This window comes from Sus scrofa, chromosome 7 (assembly GCF_000003025.6).
Source record: "Sus scrofa isolate TJ Tabasco breed Duroc chromosome 7, Sscrofa11.1, whole genome shotgun sequence".
Taxonomy (NCBI): domain Eukaryota; kingdom Metazoa; phylum Chordata; class Mammalia; order Artiodactyla; family Suidae; genus Sus; species Sus scrofa.
The window spans coordinates 51,185,289-51,205,211 of record NC_010449.5 but is presented as its reverse complement, the minus strand read 5'-3'; the positions used below and the strand labels follow the sequence as shown (position 1 = coordinate 51,205,211).

The 19,923-nt window shown below is 42.9% G+C and overlaps 1 protein-coding gene across 3 annotated transcripts in view; it reads left to right on the top strand.

Annotated features, from left to right (window-relative positions):
• ADAMTSL3 (ADAMTS like 3) overlaps positions 1-19,923 on the top strand; it is a 357,500-nt gene that overhangs the window by 158,644 nt on the left and 178,933 nt on the right. For all 3 annotated transcript variants that reach the window (XM_021098873.1, XM_021098874.1, XM_021098875.1), the window contains exon 7: positions 5,361-5,487. In XM_021098873.1, coding sequence (XP_020954532.1) covers positions 5,361-5,487 — 127 coding nt within the window. The remainder of the gene's footprint in view (positions 1-5,360; positions 5,488-19,923) is intronic.

Sequence of the window (19,923 nt, the reverse complement as noted above, 5' to 3'; positions counted from 1 at the left end):
CAGAACAAGTCTGAGGCATCACTCATGTTTATTGAATTCCTTGACAATGGAGTGAAGAAATCGCTTTGTATTTGTAAGAAGAATAGCATCTAACACTTACTGGGTGCTTGAGAGGTGTCAGGCACTGTCTAAGCCCTTTACTGTGGTAGCTCATTGTACACTATGAGGCAGGGATTGTCATTATCCTCACTCTTTGTTTGTTTGTTTGTTTTTATGACCGCACCATGGTATATGAAAGTTCCCAGGCTAGGGGTTGAATTGGAGCTGTAGCTGCCGGCCTACACCACAGCCGCAGCAATGTGGGATCTGAGCCACATCTGAGACCTACACCACAGCTCATGGCAATGCCAGATCCCCAACCCACTGAGGGAGGCCAGGAATCGAACCTGCATCCTTATAGATTGTAGTCGGTTTCATTACTGCTGAGCCACAACATAAATTCCTCCTCACTCTGTTTATAAGGACAGTGGAATTTCTAGAGGCTAAGCAGTTTGCCCAGCTTACAAAGCTAGAAAATGCTAGAGCTGGCAGTTGAAGCCAGGAAACCTAATTCCAAAATCTGTTAATTTCTTAACCATTGCTCTGGACTGATGGTGATACTGGTATTTTTTGTATTTGCTACAAGTATAGCTGATGTTAGGACCTGGAAATGAGATGTGTGTCTAGTACAGGATGAGTGATGATTAGACAGTTTAGTATAGAAGTCAGAAATCAAATATCTAGGAGTTCTCGTCATGGCTCAGTGGTTGACGAATCCGACTAGGAACCATGCGGTTGTAGGTTCAACCCCTGGTCTTGCTCAGTGGGTTAAGGATCCGGCATTGCCGTGAGCCGTGGTGTAGGTTGCAGACGTGGCTCGGACCCCGCGTTGCTGTGGCTCTGGTGTAGGCCGGCGGCTACAGCTCCGATTCGACACCTAGCCTGGGAACCTCCATATGCCACGGGAGCAGCCCAAGAAATGGCAAAAAGACAAAAAAAAAAAAAAATCAAATATCTGCACACCACTCAGGGAGGAAAACTGCTCAAGTGTAGTCCTAGTGAATGATGAAGACATGATGCATTGCAGAATCTATGCCCGCTCATTGGGGGCAACTGGGCAGAAACAGGTCAGAGTTTTACTTTGACAACAGAAGCCAGAGATCTGGATCGTCATGTAAAATGTCTGATTTCAAAGCACATCTTGATGTTAACGATGCTGCTTTATCCATTTGTAGTTAAAGAGGACTCCAGTATAATACAGGCTAGGTTTTCCTTCAGTAACTTCCCTCCCTCCCAAAGCTCAGCGGCCTCAAACAAGTAAAGAGGACTTTTAGCTAATGTTGCTTGTCCAGCATGGGGCAGCGGGGATCTTGGTCCTTTGAATGTCTCAGCGATCCAGACTGAGGGAGGCTTTATTGGGACACGTGTTTTACATAATAACTACAGCAGCGAGAAGGAGAATGTGTGTGACTCATGCGCTGACCCTTGAAGCTTCATACAGAAGTGACACAGACGCTGAGACTGACATTTCACTGGCCCAAAGACAGTCAGTGACCACACTTAATTTCTAAGGGGGTGGGGAACGGTATTCCTTCCCTAAGCTGACAGGAGAAGCTGAGTATTTGTGAATATTCCTAAAGACGACCCATAACTCCATATACTCTGATTTTTTAAGGTGGGAATGTTAGAATTTTATATGAGGTAAAATTCAGTTTTCAGAGCTCTTAAACAGGAGTTGACTCAAAAAATTCTTTGCTTCTTGAAGGATTAAATTTGATCTGGAAAATGCAGATTTTGCTTAATAGGGACACTTATTTAAACACTGACTTCAATTAGTTTATTAGGAAATTATATGTTGGAATCATAAAATAATCCTTAGCTGAAGTGATGAATATATGAATATTTATTCTCCAAAGCACTGCTCATATATTTTAAATATTTGTTTATGTTATCCCCTATCCTGTGTAATTGTCTTGCTAACTACACTGTTGGATATGAATCTTTTTTTTTTGCTTTTTAGGGCCACACCCGAGGCATATGGAGGTTCCCAGGCTAGAGGTCTAATGGGAGCTACAGCTGCCAGCTTACACTCCAGCCACAGCAATGCGGGATCCAAGCTGTGTCTGCAACCTACACCACAGCTCACGTTAACGCCAGATCCTTAACCCATGGAGCCGGGCCAGGGATCAAACCTGCATCCTCATGGATACTAGTCGGATTTGTTTCCACTGAGCCATGACAGGAACTCCTAAGACATGAATCTCGTCTTATTAATTTATGCTCTGTAGTGCTTGGCTCTATAGAAATTGGTTACATATGGATGTTAATAAATTTTATTGATATGTTTATTGGTTAGTGGTTTTTTAATCATTACAGTTAGAGATACTGACTTCAGGAGAAGTCACAGAAGTTGAAAACCCTTCAGGCAGTTTCTAAAAAGTTGCTCACAGTTGATTATGATGAGATTTGAGAGCCAGAATTCAGTAGTCCCTAAATTTCAAGGGCAGTTCTGGCTTATACCCTATGAATCACAAGGCAATCAGACCTTCTTTTAAGATATTATTTTTCTATGATGTTTTCATATGCTTTTTTTTTTTTTTTGGCTGTAAGATTTGGATGAACTGTACCTTTAAAATTTTTGAAACAAATGTAAGTGTTCAGGGAGGTTTTCAATTGCCCAAGATCTTGCAAGGCTCTAAACGCTCTTCAAAACAAGCCCATCCTAGCTCCTAAACCCACACCCTTTCTGGATAACCAGATAGAGGGTGATTCTCATTCTCATGAAATGCAAAGTGCTCAGGGACACAAATGTGTGAGGACAGAGCTTGGCTCAGGCACAGCATTTCTATAATTTAATGGTAGAATTACTCCCCTTGGAGAAAGTTGCATGAACACAAGTTACTCATTGATTGAATCCCAACCATGCAAGTGTGTTTCCAAAATCAATCACCCTTAAGTTATTCCACATGTACTTGTAAATATTAATATAATGGTCTATGTAGCTATGTTCTTTGCTGTCCATCTGCTTGTGCTAAAGGTGAGAAAGGTAGAGCACAATGTTAAGATTCTGGTGTTAGATGACCTGGGTTTTCAAACCATTACTGACACAATATACTAGTTCTGTAATATCGGAAAGTCATGGAGCCTCAGTAACACTCAGATGCCTTATTTGTAAAACAGATACAAGGTATCATAAGGTGGTCATGAGATTAACATGTATCACATGCTTGGCATGATGCCAGCCTGCTACATGGTAAGCATTCAATGAAAATCAGCTGTGATTATTAATATTTTACTATTATCTCTGTGCAAGTTACATAATCAAGATGAAAAGATCTCAGAGGATTCAGCTGCTTATCAAATAATTTAGCCCCGCTCCAGTTTTCCTGCCAAAAAGTCTCCTACCTAGCCCATGGTTGAATATTTATTGTTGGAAGAGTCTGACTTTTCAAACTTTCTCCTGTTGAACTAAATTATGCCTAAACCTGTAGCTTTCACCATGTGAAAATACACAGAGCAAATGTAAACCTTTTCCTCATGACAGCCCTTTGTGAATTTGAAAATATCTCTAATCACAGGTTTTTCCTTAAACTTCCTTGGAACTCTTCCTACGTCTCCCTGAAACTTTCATTTGATCTTTCTCCTTCCCTTCAGCACCAACATTTTGGAAAGAGTTGTCTCTAGATGTGGTTTCAGCTTCCTCCTGTTTTATTTTCTCGTCAACACCTTGGATCCAGAGTCTGATCCAGTAACTCCCTGAGTTGAAGCCTAGGGGCTTGACCCAGGAGTCAAAAACACAATGAAAAACAGAGAGAGACAATCAAAGTGCTGTCTTTTCTTCAGCCCTTTGAGTGTTCTAATCACTACACTAAAAACTTCACATATGTTCTCTCATTTCATTCTTTGTAGACCCTAGGTGAAGTAGGTATTGCTATCCTATTTTACTCTTAGGGAAAATGCGTCTCCAAGAGTTTGAATTATTCGCCATCCTGCAACTTGAAAGGGGTGGGAGGGCTGGGCAGGTTCCCTGTGTGGGCTGTCTGCCTGCAAAGTCGCTGCACGGTAATGCCAGGCATATAAATACAAATCAAGATGAATGGGTTTGGGGAGGTAGAGAGAAACCAGCTCAGCAGTTAATATTATTGGGTGCATATCATGTAAAAGACATATTTGTAAAATAAAAAGAAATAGAAAGAAGCTCACAGTCTAGCAAACACCACACACACACACAACTCACAAAAGTAATAATTCACAAGAAACAGAAGGGTATCAGTATAAGCATATTCTATATCTCTCTCATTTCATTCCTTTTTTTTTTTTTTTTTTTTTTTTTTTTTTTCTTTTTAGGGCCTTACCAGCGGCACATGGAAGTTCCCAGGCTAGGGGTTGAATCAGAGCTACAGCTGCCGGCCTACACCACAGCCACAGCAACATGGGATCCGAGCCGAGTCTGCGACCTACACCACAGTTCACGGCAATGCTGGATCCCTGACCCACTTAGTGAGGGTATTAGTCGGATTCGTTTCCACTGCGCAACGGGAACTCCCTTAATTCCTTTCTTACATTTGAAAAACTTGTTATAAAGATTCTTAGAGTTCCCGTCGTGGCTCAGTGTTTAACGAACCCGACCAGGAACCATGAGGATAGGGGTTCGGCTCCTGCATGGCTGTGGCTGTGGTGTAGGTCGGTGGTTACAGCTCCGATCAGACCCCCTAGCCTGGGAACCTCCATATGCAGCAGATGCAGCCCTAGAAAAGACAAAAAAAAAGAAAAAAGATTTTTATAAAGAATATATATAGACAGAGAGGTATAGATAGGTATAGATATTGAGAAACAGAAGGAGATACAAAGATAGAGAAATAGAATAGAGAGAGATGGATATATTGATGGTGAGATATAGGTATAGCTTGAGATTAAAAACAGAGAAAAAAATATTTAAAATAAAACTATGGACCAGAAGGATATACATAAACCTCAGAAGAGTGGCCATTTGGGGGAAGAAATGCGAGAACAGGACTAGGGTAGGGCCAGGAAGAGAGGGAAGGGATGAGGAGAGAGGAACTATTTGCAATGTTCCATTCATTTTCTGGACTTCAAATATCTGAATAAAAAGGTAAATAAAAAACTAAGAGTGGGGGTGTACAGGGGAAGCCTCGATTCTTCTTTTTTCATTATTCGGGCTTTGGGTAAGAGTCATATATCCATGACATGGTACTGTAAAGCTTTATGTATTATTTCTCTTTTTAAAACTATGTTCTCATAAAAGAGAGCCAACTCATAAATTGAAGAGGGCTAACACCAAAAATACGGTTTCTGGAATACCTAGGGCCCCACCTCCCCGTGTTCTCGCCCACGCCTGACCGCCCTGCTTCTGTCCGCAGGCAGTGGGCTGCGACCGGCAACTGGGGAGCCACGCCAAAGAAGACAACTGTGGCGTCTGTGCCGGTGACGGCGCCACCTGCAGGCTGGTGCGGGGACAATCAAAGTCAAACGTTTCTCCTGAAAAAAGTAGGTGATAAACCCTATACAACGTTACCATAAAACAACCTTGCTTCAGACCCTGTTACTCTAACATTTTCCTGATGCTAAGCTTTTTAGTTGAAAAGAACTTTTGGCCTGTGTTGTAAAAGACACATTTCTTCCAAAAGTGTAATATATCAAATTTTTATTCCCTTTAGCTCTTCTAAGACTACCTGTTTCTTTGAACCTTTGCCAATACAGAGTATGACTTTTTTTTTTAACTTGCTGATTTTTAAGGTAAATGATGAGAACTATGAGTCATTGTTTCTTTCTTTTTTTTTTTTTTTTTTTTGGCCCCCTTTGATTGCTAACCAGGTCAAAAATATCATCCTGCATTTATTACCCTTCTATACTTTTTCATCTTTTGATTAGCATCTGAAGTCATTTACTCATTTTCCTACTTGGATGGTAATCTTTTCCTCACTTGTATCATGCATTTATACTATTTGTTTATTGCACTTATTGCTAATGTTCTCAGTTTGTCATTTGACTTTAAATATGGTTTGTGGAATCAATAGTTTCTAAGTGTTAAAATAAGTCAGAATTTTCTATCTTTTTATTTCAATAATATCTGCTTAATTTTTTTTTAATGGGGGGGGTTCAGTCAACTTTTTCTGTAAAGGGCCAGATAATAAATATTTTAGGACTTTTCAGCCAGCCCGTATAGTTTCTGTCTCAACCACTCAGCTCTCAGCACAAAAGCAGCCACAGACAGCCTGTAAACCCATGTGCCTAGCTGTGTTCCAATAAAACTTTATTTACAAAAATTAGCCTGCAGGCTGAATCTGACCCTCAGGTTATAGTTTGCAGACCCCTTCCTTAAAAGGAAAAAAAAAAAAGTATACATATGCACTTGCCACTAGTACTTTTTGTGTGTTTCTACTCTAAAATCTTTTATTCCTTTGAATGTATTTGGATACAGCTTATGAAATAAGGATTTTTAGTCATTCTCCCCCTAAATGAGGAGAATCTCATTGGAGGGGTAGAGGGAGAGGAAGATTTTCAGGGCAGAGGAAACATAAAGTTCATGCTGCGCCTAGAGGGAAGCCTGGACTCTCTTGAATGACTAGGCTTGCCCATTGGATAAGGTGGAAGAGAAGACAGAATGGCATTCAGAAGGCAACCATGCATTTACTCATTACTGTTTTTCACATTTCAGGTTGGATGGAGCCAGTAAAGCAATTTAGACAGTAGACTGGCACAGTTAGATTTGTGTTATAATAAAATTCTGGCAGCATGGGAAGGGTGGATTACCTGTGAGGTGAGCCTGGAGGCAAGGAGTCCAAATAGGATGCTAGTTTTACATACTCAAGGGTGTTTGAAACAATGAGGCCTTCGTCTGGGGTAGCTTGATGGGAGTGGCAGAGAAAGGCACAGATGGGAGAGGTATTCAGGAGGCAGAGACTACAGAGTTTGATCATTCTTAGCAAGAAGACAAAGAGAATGGAGGAAGCTAAGATGAAGCAGATTTTCCAGCTTGAGCAGTTGGGTGGATTTATTTGCCAAGTTCATCTGGGTAAGGAATTCATGGAGAGGAGATGCATTTCAAAGAGAAGGGTTCCTGTCGTGCCTCAGCGGTTAGTGAACCCAACTAATATCCATGAGGATGGGGGTTCAATCTCTGGCCCCATTCAGTGGGTTAAGGATCCAGCGTTGCCGTGAGCTGTGGTGTAGGTCACAGACGTGGCTCGGATCTGGAGTTGCTGTGGCTGTGGTATAGGCTGGCAGCTGTAGCTCTGATAGACTGCTAGCCTGGGAACCTCCATATGCCTTGGATGCGGCCCTAAAAAGACAAAAGACAAAAAAAAAAAAAAGATAAGGGCTCATCTCCTTGGGTTTTTTGCAACATGGCAGTCCATTGTTGCTCGTGGGAAAATCCCCACTTTGGTGGGCTTTAGTTATAAATTCACTGAATCCCTTCAAAGAGAGTCTGTAGAATATATCAGGAAGCCATGGATACCTAAATTCAAGGCATTTAGCCAGGGAAGAAGTTTAAGGGAACACAACTGAAAAGAAATGGAAAGAGGAGGTAAATGCAGAACTTAGCAAAAGCAGGATCATGGAAGCAAAAGGATTAAGAAATCCCCCAGAGGAAGTGATAGTCAGCCACGTTAAACGCTGTGTTGAGGTCAAATGGAATAAAGGTCCAAAAATTTCTCTTTGGCCATTTTGAAGCCAAATTTGTGACCTTAGCAAGACTGGTTTCAATGAATTCCTGGCTGAAACCAAAGCCTGACTGCAGTGGGTTTAGGAGTGAACAGAAGGTGTGAATCTATCGAGGGAAAGATTGTCCAAGGACAGAAGGAGGGGTGCACACTCATACCATGTCAAGGGCTGGATAACGACAGACACAGTTGGAAACCACGGTGAGAAATTAACTGTGTTCCAATAGAATAAGTTGGGCTTTGTTTGCTTGGGTTTTTTTGTTTTGTTTTGTTTTGTTTTTGTCTTTTTAGGGCCACATCTGCGGCATATAGAAGTTCCCAGGCTAAGGGTCTAATCAGAGCTGTAGCTGCTGGCCAATGCCAGAGCCACAGCCACGCCAGATCCGAGCTGCGTGTGTGACCTACACCACAGCTCACGGCAACACCGGATCCTTAACCCACTGAGCCAGGCCAGGAATCAAACCTTCAACCTCGTGGTTCCTAGTCAGATTTGTTTCCGCTGCGCCACGACAGAATCCCCTGCTTGTTTGTTTGTTTGTTAACTCCACTCATTAGGAGGTAGAGTCAGCTGCTTAAGAGTGAGGACTCTTTAACAGACTCACAGATGTAGAAACAAGCTGTGGTACCCAAGGGGAGAGGGAGTGGGAGGAACAAATTAGGGGTACGGGGTTAACAGGTACGCACTACCATGTATAAAATAGATAAGCAGCAAGGATCTACTGTGTAACACAGGGAGTTGTACCCACTATCTTGTACTAACCGGTCCTGGAATATAATCTACAAAAGTACTGAATCACCATGCTATATGTCTGAAACACGCTAGTTTAAATCAATTTGAAATTCTTCATTTAAATCCAATTGAAATTCTTCAATTTAAAAAAAAAAAAAAAGAGGCATTCCTGTTGTGGCGCAGCGGAAGTGAATCCGACTAGGAACCTCGAGGTTGTGGGTTCGATCCCTGGCCTCGCTCAGTGGGTCGGGGATCCAGCGTTACCATGACCTGAGCTCTGATGCAGCCCCTAGCCTGGAAACTTCCATATGCTGAGCGTGTGGCCTTGAAAAAAGGGGAAAAAAAAAAAAAAAAAAAAAGAAAAGGAAAGAATGCCTTTTGCATTGCTGCCCTTCATCATCTGACATGACATGTGGATGTGCTGTCTGCATGTTTAACAGAGACTTTACAACCACAGAGATGAATGCTGTGCTCTAAGCTGATGAAGGGGTGAGAGTAGCCTGCTTCCTCAAAGACAGAGTAAAACAGCACCCCCAAACTTGACTGCCTACTCCAGCTTTCTTGTTAGAAGAGACACGTAAACTCCTGTGTTTTTAAGTTGGCTTTTCTATGATGTGCTGTAGAATCCCCCACTGCTATACCCTCCTCAAAGCCAGCTCCTTTAGGAAGCCCATGGAACCTCCAGCAATTCATGGTTTCCAATCTCACCCCATCCCCTGCAGCTCCCCCATCCCCTTACTGGCCTAGATGAGTTCCTGATCCTTCTTTCCTTGATGGAACACTCTTGAGTCTCTGAGATCCCTCACTCTTTTTTATTTATTTTATTTTATTTTTATTTTATTTTATACTAGTCGGGTTTGCTTCCACTGCACCACAGTGGGAACTCCCAAAAGGCCTCTTTTAATATGGTGCCCTTTAGTCAGGAAGGGAAGTCCCGCCCAGGGAATTTTGCCCCGTTGACCAGAACTGTGGCAAGTGACAGGCTAGCTTCTAAGGAGCAGGCAAACCAGGTGTATTCCATCTCATCCATTCTGTTATTACTAATATTGACATGCTTGTAATTCCCGGTGTTCTCTTCAGGCGCGGCGTATCATTTAATTCTACCAACCCCCTTCCATGGTAATTTTGACACCGTCCAGCCCATTTTACAGATGAGAAAACTAAGGGACAGAAGAGATAAGCACTATCTCCCATAATGAGTTAATGAAAGGCAGCATAGGGACGAGGTTAAGAGATTGGGGTCTGGGGCCAGACTGCTTGGGTTTAAATCCTGGCTCTGTTGTCTACTAGCTGCGTAAGCAGAGAAATTTTTTTTTTTTTTCTTAACTTTTCTGTGTATCTTGATTTTCTCATTTTACACTGGGAACAGCAATCATTCCACTTTTGCAGAGTTGTTGCCAGGATTAAATAAGTCAGTCATGCCGAGCATTCCAAATAGTGTCTGGCACCTCGAGAGAGCTCAGTAACCGCCAGCTATATTTTTTTCTTAGAAAGGCTGCTCTTTGGGGGTACCCAAGGATGTCACACACCTCTAACATACCATTTAATATAAGCGGATTTTGAAATCAACCATTGGTCCATCTGGGCCCTGTGTGTGAGAGAGCTACTGATGAGTATATGTCAAAGCTGTCAAAACACAGTGAACGGGAGAAGAAACCGAAATCGGAGGAAAGGTTCAGACCCAGAGGAAGACAGTGCGTGCCAGGCTGTGCTGGGAAGAGTTAACGGGGACCGCTGTGGGATGGGAGGAGGAATGGAGGCGAAAATCACAGCCAACGCAGACTTTGGGGACGTGCCCGCAGTTAGCGTTGGCTTTAAAAAGTGTAGAAATCTCATCAGCAAAGATGTCACCTTGTCAGAGTCGGAGAGAGATTAGAAATCGAGAAAATTCTAATTGAACCAGAGTAGAAGCTGCGTGAAACTGGGTCAAGAAACTTCTCTTTTTGGAGAAAGTGTGTGGAGGAGGCCCTGGGATGGGAGGGGTGGGGAGGAGGTGGGAGGGGGGCTGAGTTGGCTGAAAGGGGGCCTACCTGCTTGTTCTCCACCCTTCCTCACTCTTGGGAAGGTGGTTCATATCCTCCCTCGCTCTCTTTCCCTCTCCTATTGATTTTCAGCTCTGGGAGGATAGACCCCTTTTGAAGATACACGGAAAATTATGCATTTTCTCTCCAGAAGAATGCATATATACCCATAGGTCTCAAACTTGCCATTCTCTAGTTTTTTTGTTTGTTTGTTTGTTTGTTTGTTTGTTTGTTTTTTTGAAGGCGTCTCCATATGGTGAAGGACATTCCAGGTTAGGGGACCCTAAAAATCTCCTGTTTTTGATCAGTTTCTGCAAAGGAAGGGCCACAGGAGCATACAGACAGATCCTTGAATGCAGTGAGGAGGTGAGGCTGTGAGAGCTGGGGGCCTCCCACCACCACGGTCCTGTCCTCAGGCTCCAGGTGCCCGTACGGGGGTCTAAGGCTAGCCTCAGCAAAGAAGCCTACCTGTGCGCAAATGCCTGCTTCTCATCCTTGCTTTTGCGTACAGCCCGTTCATGTCTGCTGTTGCTCTGAAGCTGGCCAGCTGAAGCTGTTCTTGGCTGGGATGGTCCACGGGCCATATGGAAGCACTTCCCTATAATCATGCTTTGTGTGAAAGCAATGTGGGAAACGAGGCCACGTCTCTCCCTGAGAGCGCATCACCAGGCCTGAGGAGTCCACCAGGCTCCTTCGTCTTCACCTTGCCAAAGCGTCGTTCCCATCTTTCCCGGGCCCCTCACGGAATGAGGCCATGGCAAGGAGATGCTGTTGGCACAGCCCCACTCTGGAGAAAGTGTGCAAGTTTGCTCGCGGGCTCTCCTTTCCATCCTGCAGGGAGGCAGATTCAAGGTGAAAGAGCCCGGAGCCAAAACCTTTGCTATGGGAAATAGCAGAAATGAATCCACATGCAACACACACATACTTCCTGTTTGGAGGAACAAGGAGAGACTGAACTCACAACTGGCATAAGTAGCTTCGGCGGTTGGAACAGGGAACTGGAAGGACTTGGTTTTGAAGGAAAGAAAACTCTGCAAACGGCACCAAAGAAGCAAACACCTCTCCATGGGGCACCTTGAATTTGGCCTTTAGGGACTCACTTGTGTTTCCAGATTTGTCCATCATTTTGGTCTTGTCCACACAAGGGCGCGCACACACGAGACAAACGAGCTCAGCTCGCCTGGCCTGAGCCCTTTGTAGAGTTGACCTTGAACAACACGGGTTTGAATTGCATGGTTTTGTGTTTTCTTTCCTTTTTTCTTTTCTTTTTTTTTTTTTTTTTTTTTTTCAAAGCTGTACTTGTAGCATATAGAGGTTCCTGGGCTAGGGGGCAAATCCCACGCCACAGCCACAGCAACGCAGGTTCTGAGCCATGTCTACAACCCACACGGCAGCTCATGGCAATGCTAGATCTTTAACCCATGGAGCCAGGTGGAGACTGAAGCTGCATCCTCACAAACACTCTGTCAAGGTCTCAACCCACTGAGCCACAGCGGGAACTCTGCTTTCATGTGTTCTTTGGCAGTAAACACTACATGACTAAATGATCTGTGGTCGGTTGGATCCACCCACAGGGAAGTTTGGATTTGGAGGAACTGAGAATAAGGAGGGCTGGCTATGATTATACTGGGATGGACTTTTGATGGGTGTGGCAGGGCCATGGAGGGGGAGCGCAGGGATGGGCTGGGTTGGCGCTTCTAATCCCTGTGCTGTTCAAGGATCAATTGTACATTTTTACCTGGTGGCAGCTAAGTCTGCTGGCACCGTGATGCCTAAGGCTGACCAGGAACACCAGTATTACACTTAACTTTGGATGCTATGAAAATAACCACAGCGTCTTAGCAAGCATCCCTGCATACTCCTAAGAAAAATAGAGTCCTGGGCTAGGCGGACCATGGTGCTGCCTCACAGGGTAATTCTTATGACATTTTCTCTTCATTCACTTTTTTTTTTTTTTCCTGCCTTTTCTAGGGCCATTCCTGCAGCATATGGAGGTTCCCAGGCTAGGGGTCGAATCAGAGCTGTAGCCACCAGTCTACACCAGAGCCGCAGCAACACGGGATCCGAGCTGCGTCTGCAACCTACACCACAGCTCAGGGCAATGCCGGATCCTTAACCCACTGAGCAAGGCCAGGGACCCAACCTGCAACCTCATGGTTCCTAGTCGGATTCGTTAACCACTGAGCCACAACGGGAACTCCTTTTTCTTCATACGCTCTTCATTTCTCCTCTGTTGTTTCCACAGATAATCTGTAAATTTAACTTACTCCATAACAAAGAAGACTGTACCAGACCTCAAGGGCTTGCTAATGTGGTAAAAAAAAATTGCTTTCCTTCCGGTCTTCTCAGGTCATCTCTCTCTGCCGCCCTATTCATCTTTCTAGGGCAAGATTCGGATGGACAGCACTCTTATCCCAGAGCTGTGGGTGGCAAAGGAATATTCAAATCAAAGACTCTATTTATTTTAATGGGATACTCCCCCCCAAATTTTTTTTTTTTTTTTTTTTTTTTTTTTTTGCTTTTTAGGGCCACACCTGCAGCGTATGGAAGTTCCCAGGCTAGGAGTTGAATCAGAGCTACAGCTGCCAGCCTACACCACAGCCACAGCAATAGGAGACCTGAGCCGCATCTGTGACCTACACCCCAGCTCATGGCAATGACGGATTCTTCACTCACTGAGCAGGGCCAGGGATCAAACCCACATCCTCATGGATCCTAGTTGGATTTGTTTCTGCTGTGCCAGTTGTGGAACTCCCTCCCCATTTATTTTTATTCTTTTTTTTTTTTTTCCTGCCGCAGCCTCGGCCTATGGAAGTTCCCAGGCCAGGGATCCCATCCAAGCTGCAGCTGTGACCTACCGCACATCTGTAGTAATGCTGGATCCTGAACCCACTGCACAGGGCCGGGGATTGAACCCCAGCCTCAGCAGTGACTTGAACTGCTGTGGAGACAATGCTGGATCCCTAACCGGCTGTAGCACAGCAGGAACTCCCTGTTTCCCCCATTTAATCCACAAGAGAGAGCATGGCATAGAAGATGATCCCAGGACTGAAAATCCAGAGCTCTAGGCTTTTGATGTTTTGCTCTTTCAGATGTTTTTGTGTGTCTTCTATGTCTTCTGCAAGAAGAAAAATGAAGGGAAAATGACACACAGGTTCTAATGACACACAGGTTCTATGTTATGGATGTTGTTTTTCAGAGTAGCCAGACTGACCAGGAACTCCCCAGCCTAAAATCTCTTCGTGAATTGCCTTTATTTTTACACTTAGGATAAAACCTATACTGCTTTCTATGACTTCCAAAGCCTGTGTATCTGGCTCTTATGTGATTCCATGTGTGCTATTTTGCCCCTCATTCACGAGGCTCCAATCACAATGACGTTCTGGAAGATTTTAGAATACCAAGGGCCCTTTTCCCTCATGGCTTTTGCACCAAACAGTCTCTGAGCCTGGAACACGCTTCTTCTAGCTCTAACGTGCCTGCCCTCTTTCTCAACCATGAGCTCAGGTGTCACCTTCTCAGAGAGGTTTTCTTTGACCTGTCTCCCTAAAGGCAGCCCTTCTCTTTTCTGTTCCCTGCTTAGCCTGTAAAGCAAGAAATTATTTCATTTACAGTTGATCCTTGAATAACATGGGCTTGACTGTGCAGGTCCACTTTTGTGTGGATTTTTTCAGTAGTAAATACTCCATGACACAGTTGGTTAAACCCCAGAGGCAGAACCTTGAAGGGAGAGGAACCACAGATCTGGGGGGGCCAACTCTAAGTCACATGTGGATGTTTTTCAACTGCGTGGAGGGTCAGTGACTCAACCTTCGAGTTATTGGAGGGTCAGCTATATTTGTGCATTTGTTTAGTTGGTCTCTTGCACTTGTCAGGCATTGCAATAGCAGACACCATTTCTGTCATTTGCACCACTTTATTCTTAGTGCTTGTATAGTACTGAGCATGTCACAGAAACTTGGTAAATGTTGCAGGAGTGAATACAGGCTATTTGCTGGCGATGACTCTGCTTCCCATCATGATTTCAGGGGAACTAAATGATATTGTGCAACAGAACTGAACTGGAAGCCAAAGACGAGGGTAATAACCTCAGCTTGGCCACTATCTGTGATCTTAGGCAAGACTAGGAGAACTTTGGCTGTTTCATCTGCATACTGAGAGTATTGGCATAAATGATTTCTAAGACGTCTTTTAATTCGGAAAGTCTATTAGTTTATTCCTTATTTTCAGAAACACAGGTCTTGAGATTGAATGAGGGTTGGAGAAATAACGATCTTATATGAAGACATTTTCCAAAGCGTTAATGAAAAGGTTCCGCAGAGATGGCTTGTTTTTATTCTTACAGTGCCCAGGAAATTTTAAATATTTATATTTGGTTACAGAGCCATCTTGACCCCACATTCCCTGTCTTTGGTGATAAGGATACCGTCTGCTCCCCTGGCACAAGGAGGGTACCTTGGAGGATCAGAAGGTCCTTAATTTCAAATACTCAGTGTGTCAGAGTGGCGTGTTTGAGGGGGACCTATTCTAAACCCCTATATCCCACTACAGAGTCAGAAGGCACGTGGCCATTTAATCCCCACCAGGCTCCTGGTTTCTCAGATGCAGTGTAAAGGCAGAGAGGAGAGTTATAGTGTGATGCTGAGGAACACCTGAGCAGAAAGATGTTGTTAGATGCTGTAGCATCGCCCCCTCTACCGCCTGCTGTTCAAGGCTAGACCTGAAAGCAAGCAAACACACATACACTGTTAGGCACTCTGCCGGTTGCCGTGCTCTTTGGGGGATAAAGGCCTTTTTAGCCATGAAAGATGCATATCTCCAGGTCGGGAGCAGAGGTTTCTACATGGACACAGAGCTAACAGCTAAGGACGCTCATTTTCAGGTTTAGCAGTAACAGTCACCCATGACGTGGCACAGGAGCAGCTCAGGGCAGGGGCAGGGGATGTCGCGGCAGAGGAAGTGTCACTGTGGGCATCAGCTTCCAGCTCGCAGCTGTTTGCTCTCACCGAGTCCAATCCCTGCCATGTCTCTTCTCTACTTTTGAAAAGACGAGTTTCCATTTCTGGCTTTTACTTTCTCTGTCTTTGCTCCTTGGCACATGTCATGTATCCCACCTCATTGTCGAAAGGCTACAGTACACGGATGGTCTTTCAGCTGCAGGATCAGTGTAGCCACACACGGACTTTCCCCTCTTCCGCCTCCCACGATCCCCCGTCACACCCATAGAGGGGCAGGTCAAGTTGAATTAAACTTGACATATACTTCCATGTGGAATCGAAAATATGGCACAGGTGAACCTTTCTACCAAACAGAAACAGACTTACGGACATGGAGAACAGACTTGTGGATGCCAAGGGGGAGGAGGGAGGGAATGGGCTGGATGGGGAGTTTGGGGTTGGTAGATGGAAACTATTACATTTAGAATGGATAAGCAAGGAGGTCCTACTGTACAGTACAGGGAACTATTTCCATTCTCTTAGGATAGAACATGATGGGAGATAGTGTGAGAAAAAAAATGTGTATATATACATATACATATATATATATATATATATATATATATATATGACTGGGTCACTATGCTATACAGCAGAAATTGGCGTAGCACTGTAAATCCACTGTAATAAAAAGAGAGAGAAAATAAAAATAAATAAATTTTTTAAAAAAGAAGTAAAAAAAAAAAACCCTTGACTACCCTACTTTGGAAAGTTGCCAGCCCCTGTTCTACACAATGTCATACAAGCCAACTTGCTTTAGGTTAAATGATACCAAATGGTTTTGGATGTGTAGGATCATTAGTAAACACCATTGTTTTTCAGTTCGCAAAATGCACTCACACTCATAATCTCGTTGTAAAGGAAAAATAAGAATTATTTTTGATTTTTCCATCGCATTATTATTATTAGCATTAACATTTATGCATTTATTCAGATTAACATTTATTCAACTTCTCTTTCCTTAAAAAAAAACAAAACAAAACTCTGTTATTCTTTGGGAATGCAGAGGGAGGGGTGGAAGGTGTGTGCATATTTGAGCCTAAAAACAGAAGAAGATAAATGTAGGGTCAAGAAAATAACATGAACTATGCTTGACCAAAAGTTTTGTTTGGCAGAAAACACCCCAGCCACATTAAAAAAAAGTAAAAAAAACAAAAACCAGGAATGGAAAAGTGGGAATGGGTTGTAGAAGTGAGAGTAATAAAAAAAATACATCTCTTTTCTTGTGTTACATGGAATGTATATATTTAAGTTGGTATAGTTCTAGTTTGACTTTACAGTGAAAATAAATGATCTGCTATGAATTACAGTCCTTCTGGGATAAAACTGATGTTTATTGATTAGTTAATATTGTGTGGACAATTTATTTCCTGTACATCTTGCTACTTAGCAAAGCTGTGATCTGTGGCAGGAAATGAGACATAGAAGAAATATGATGGAACAGCTGGACTTGAGCATTTATGTGTGGGAGGGAAGTCATTGGAAGCAAACTTAATAGATCCTTGGGTCAGCTCAGTGATTGCAAAATCAAACAAGTGAAACCCATAAAACGAATGTCTGTAATGACAATGCATTTGGGTTTACACAGTCATAACTTGGTCTCTACAGGAGAAGGTATAGGGTACAATTTTTGGTTCTGAACCCAGGCCTACTGCTTAGGAAGTCTGTGGTCTTGGGCAAGCCACTTAACTTGCAGAACTTCAGTTTTCTTAATTGGAGAATTGTTTTGTTTTGTTTTGTTTTGTTTTGTTTTGTTTAGAACAAAGGAGATAATTTATCTCAAGTTAGCTAACATAGTGCCTGGGAGCAGAGTTTGTGCTCAGCATGGTTTTTAATGACTTAACGCTTACCTATCCCTACTAGTGGTGAAGTGCTCTGTTGTCTTCTAAGCCCTTTGCATATATTTTCTTATCGCATCCTCTCAACAACCCCTTGAAACAAGTATTCTTATGATCCTCATTTTACAGATGTAACTGAGCACAGAGAAGGTAGGAAACTGGACCATGGTCACACACAGCATGATAAGTGACAGTGCTGATATTCTAACCCAGGTTGTCTGGCTCCAGGGTCTGTGATCTTAACTATGATTCCATATGGCCTCTCCCAGTAGTTTGTAGAGTGAAAATAATGCAAATGACATTTAAAGTGCGATGAGAAGAAGGCCCTGGAAGATGGCAGGGTGAATAGCAGTATCAGTGATCTCGAGCCCCAAATTTCAATGAAAAGGTTTTGGAATCATTCCAAACAATGAACATGTTCAGCAGGAACCAGTTTCCAACATCAACACCACATCTGGTCTTTCCAGATGTGGACCTGCTGTCACCAACCTTATTGGATGAGGTAGAGAAGAAGCCTTCCTCCACCTGCTCTGTTTTCATCCATTGGATTCTACACCATTAGAAAGGATAATATTGTAAAGCAGCCTCAGAATCAGCTCTGATTTGTGGCTTCATATGCAGACTCGTGAGAGGAGGGTTTAAGTGGTTTATATTTAGCCTGTCCTGGAGCACAGGAAGCAGGTTGCTCCTGCGAGCTTGGGTCTAGCTCCAGACCGAGCGGGGATTTACCTGGAGGCCATTTGTCTGGGGTTTAAAAGTGTCCTGTTATAACAAGAGGGGCAAAGAGCATGATAGCAGTATTTATATAGAATAATATATACATAATATAGATAGCAGTATTTATTTCAGAACTAACAGAATCCCAGGTAAAAAGTAACAAAGATGAGTGTTTTATATCCACCAATAATCAAAAAAAAAAAAAAAGGCTTAAAACTTTGTAAATACCAGGACATCAAAATATATAAACAAAGCCCAAAGGTCTATAAGAAGAAATTGAAGGAGGTAAAACTTCTAAGAGACTCAAAACACTCTTAGATCAGTCAAGACATCTGCACAATAGAATTAGTCATGGTACATTAACAGGTAGGATTAAGCATTGCATTTTGAGGGAATGCCCTGCCTTTTCAAGCATTTATGGACCATTTACAAAAACTGATTCTATGCAAGACTCCAAAGAAGACTGTAAAAAAAAAAAAAGAAAGAAAGAAAAAACCCTTAGTAAAACAGAAACCATCGAAGAGACCTCGCCCTGCAGCTGCACCCACCCGTTCTTTGCTCCCTCCAGTTACCGAGGCACAAGTGTCTATCTTCCTTTCCAAGTTTCATTAATCCCTCCATCTGTGTCTTGGATTCCAGCCCCCTCTGCTTCCTCAGAGATCTCACCCCACCCATCATCCCCTCTCTCCTTTGTCCTCTCTCTCTGTCTTCCTTTCCCATCAGGGTTAAATGTGACCAGATCCCTTCCATGTGAAATAGAAGTCTGATTTACAAAATGTGTGTGTACATGTGCACACAGAATGTACGTACATGTATATTAGTGTAGTATATGTATACATATATGCATGTCTATTAGTGTGTATGTATACATAATGTATGTACATTATATTTGTGCGTATGTGTATATAATATATGTACTTGTATATTAGTGTGTATATGCATGTATACATAATATGCGTACATGTATATTAGTAAGTATACATAATGTACTTGTATATTAGTGTGTATATGTATGTATACATAATGTGCATACATGTATATTAGTGTGTAAGTATACATAATGTATGTACATGTATATTAGTGTGTATATATGTATACGTAATATATATATACATATGTTATGTGTATGTATACATAATACATGTACATGTATATTAGTGTGTGTATATATGTTTTAGTATGTGTATATATGTATACATCTTGTATATACATGTATATTGGTGTGTGTGTGTATCTTTTAAACTTTTAAGCTCTCCAGCTACCACCCTAATCATTCACCTATCTCTACTGACAAGTTTTGGAAAAACTGTTGGCATTTCCTGCCTCTACTTCTTCATCATTTATTCCTCAAACCACAGCCTCCTGTGCTTACTACGAGCTGAAACTGCTTTTTATAAGCCCATTCACAAGCTTTTTACTGCTTCATGCAAATGGCACTTTAAGCCCTCAGGGTAGAGCATTTAAACCCATCGGGCTAAGATAAAATGCTCATCGGGCTAAGATAAAATGCCAGGGGTTCTGGCCTGAGAGGTTTCACTTGAGTGTGTAATTGTCAATAGGTGATGGTTGGAATGTATACACACAAACTGTACCCCCCACACACACTCCCACACATACAGATATACTCACACAGGATAAATGCTTCTCAAAGATGCTAGAGACTAAGTCCACAAAGATTTTCTGGGAGTACCCGTGTGGCTCGGTGGTAGCAAACCTGACTAGTATCCATGAGGATGTGGGTTTGATCCCTGGCCCACTCAGTGGGTTAAGGATCTGGCATTGCCATGATCTGTGGTGTAGGTTGCAGATGCAGCTCAGATCTGGTGTGGCTGTGGCTGTGGTGTAGGCCAGCAGCTACAGCTCCAATTCGACCCTTAGCCTGGGAACTTCCATATGCTGCAGGTGCGGCCCTAAAAAGCAAAGGAAAAAAAAAAAAAAGATTTTCCAAGGAAGTGC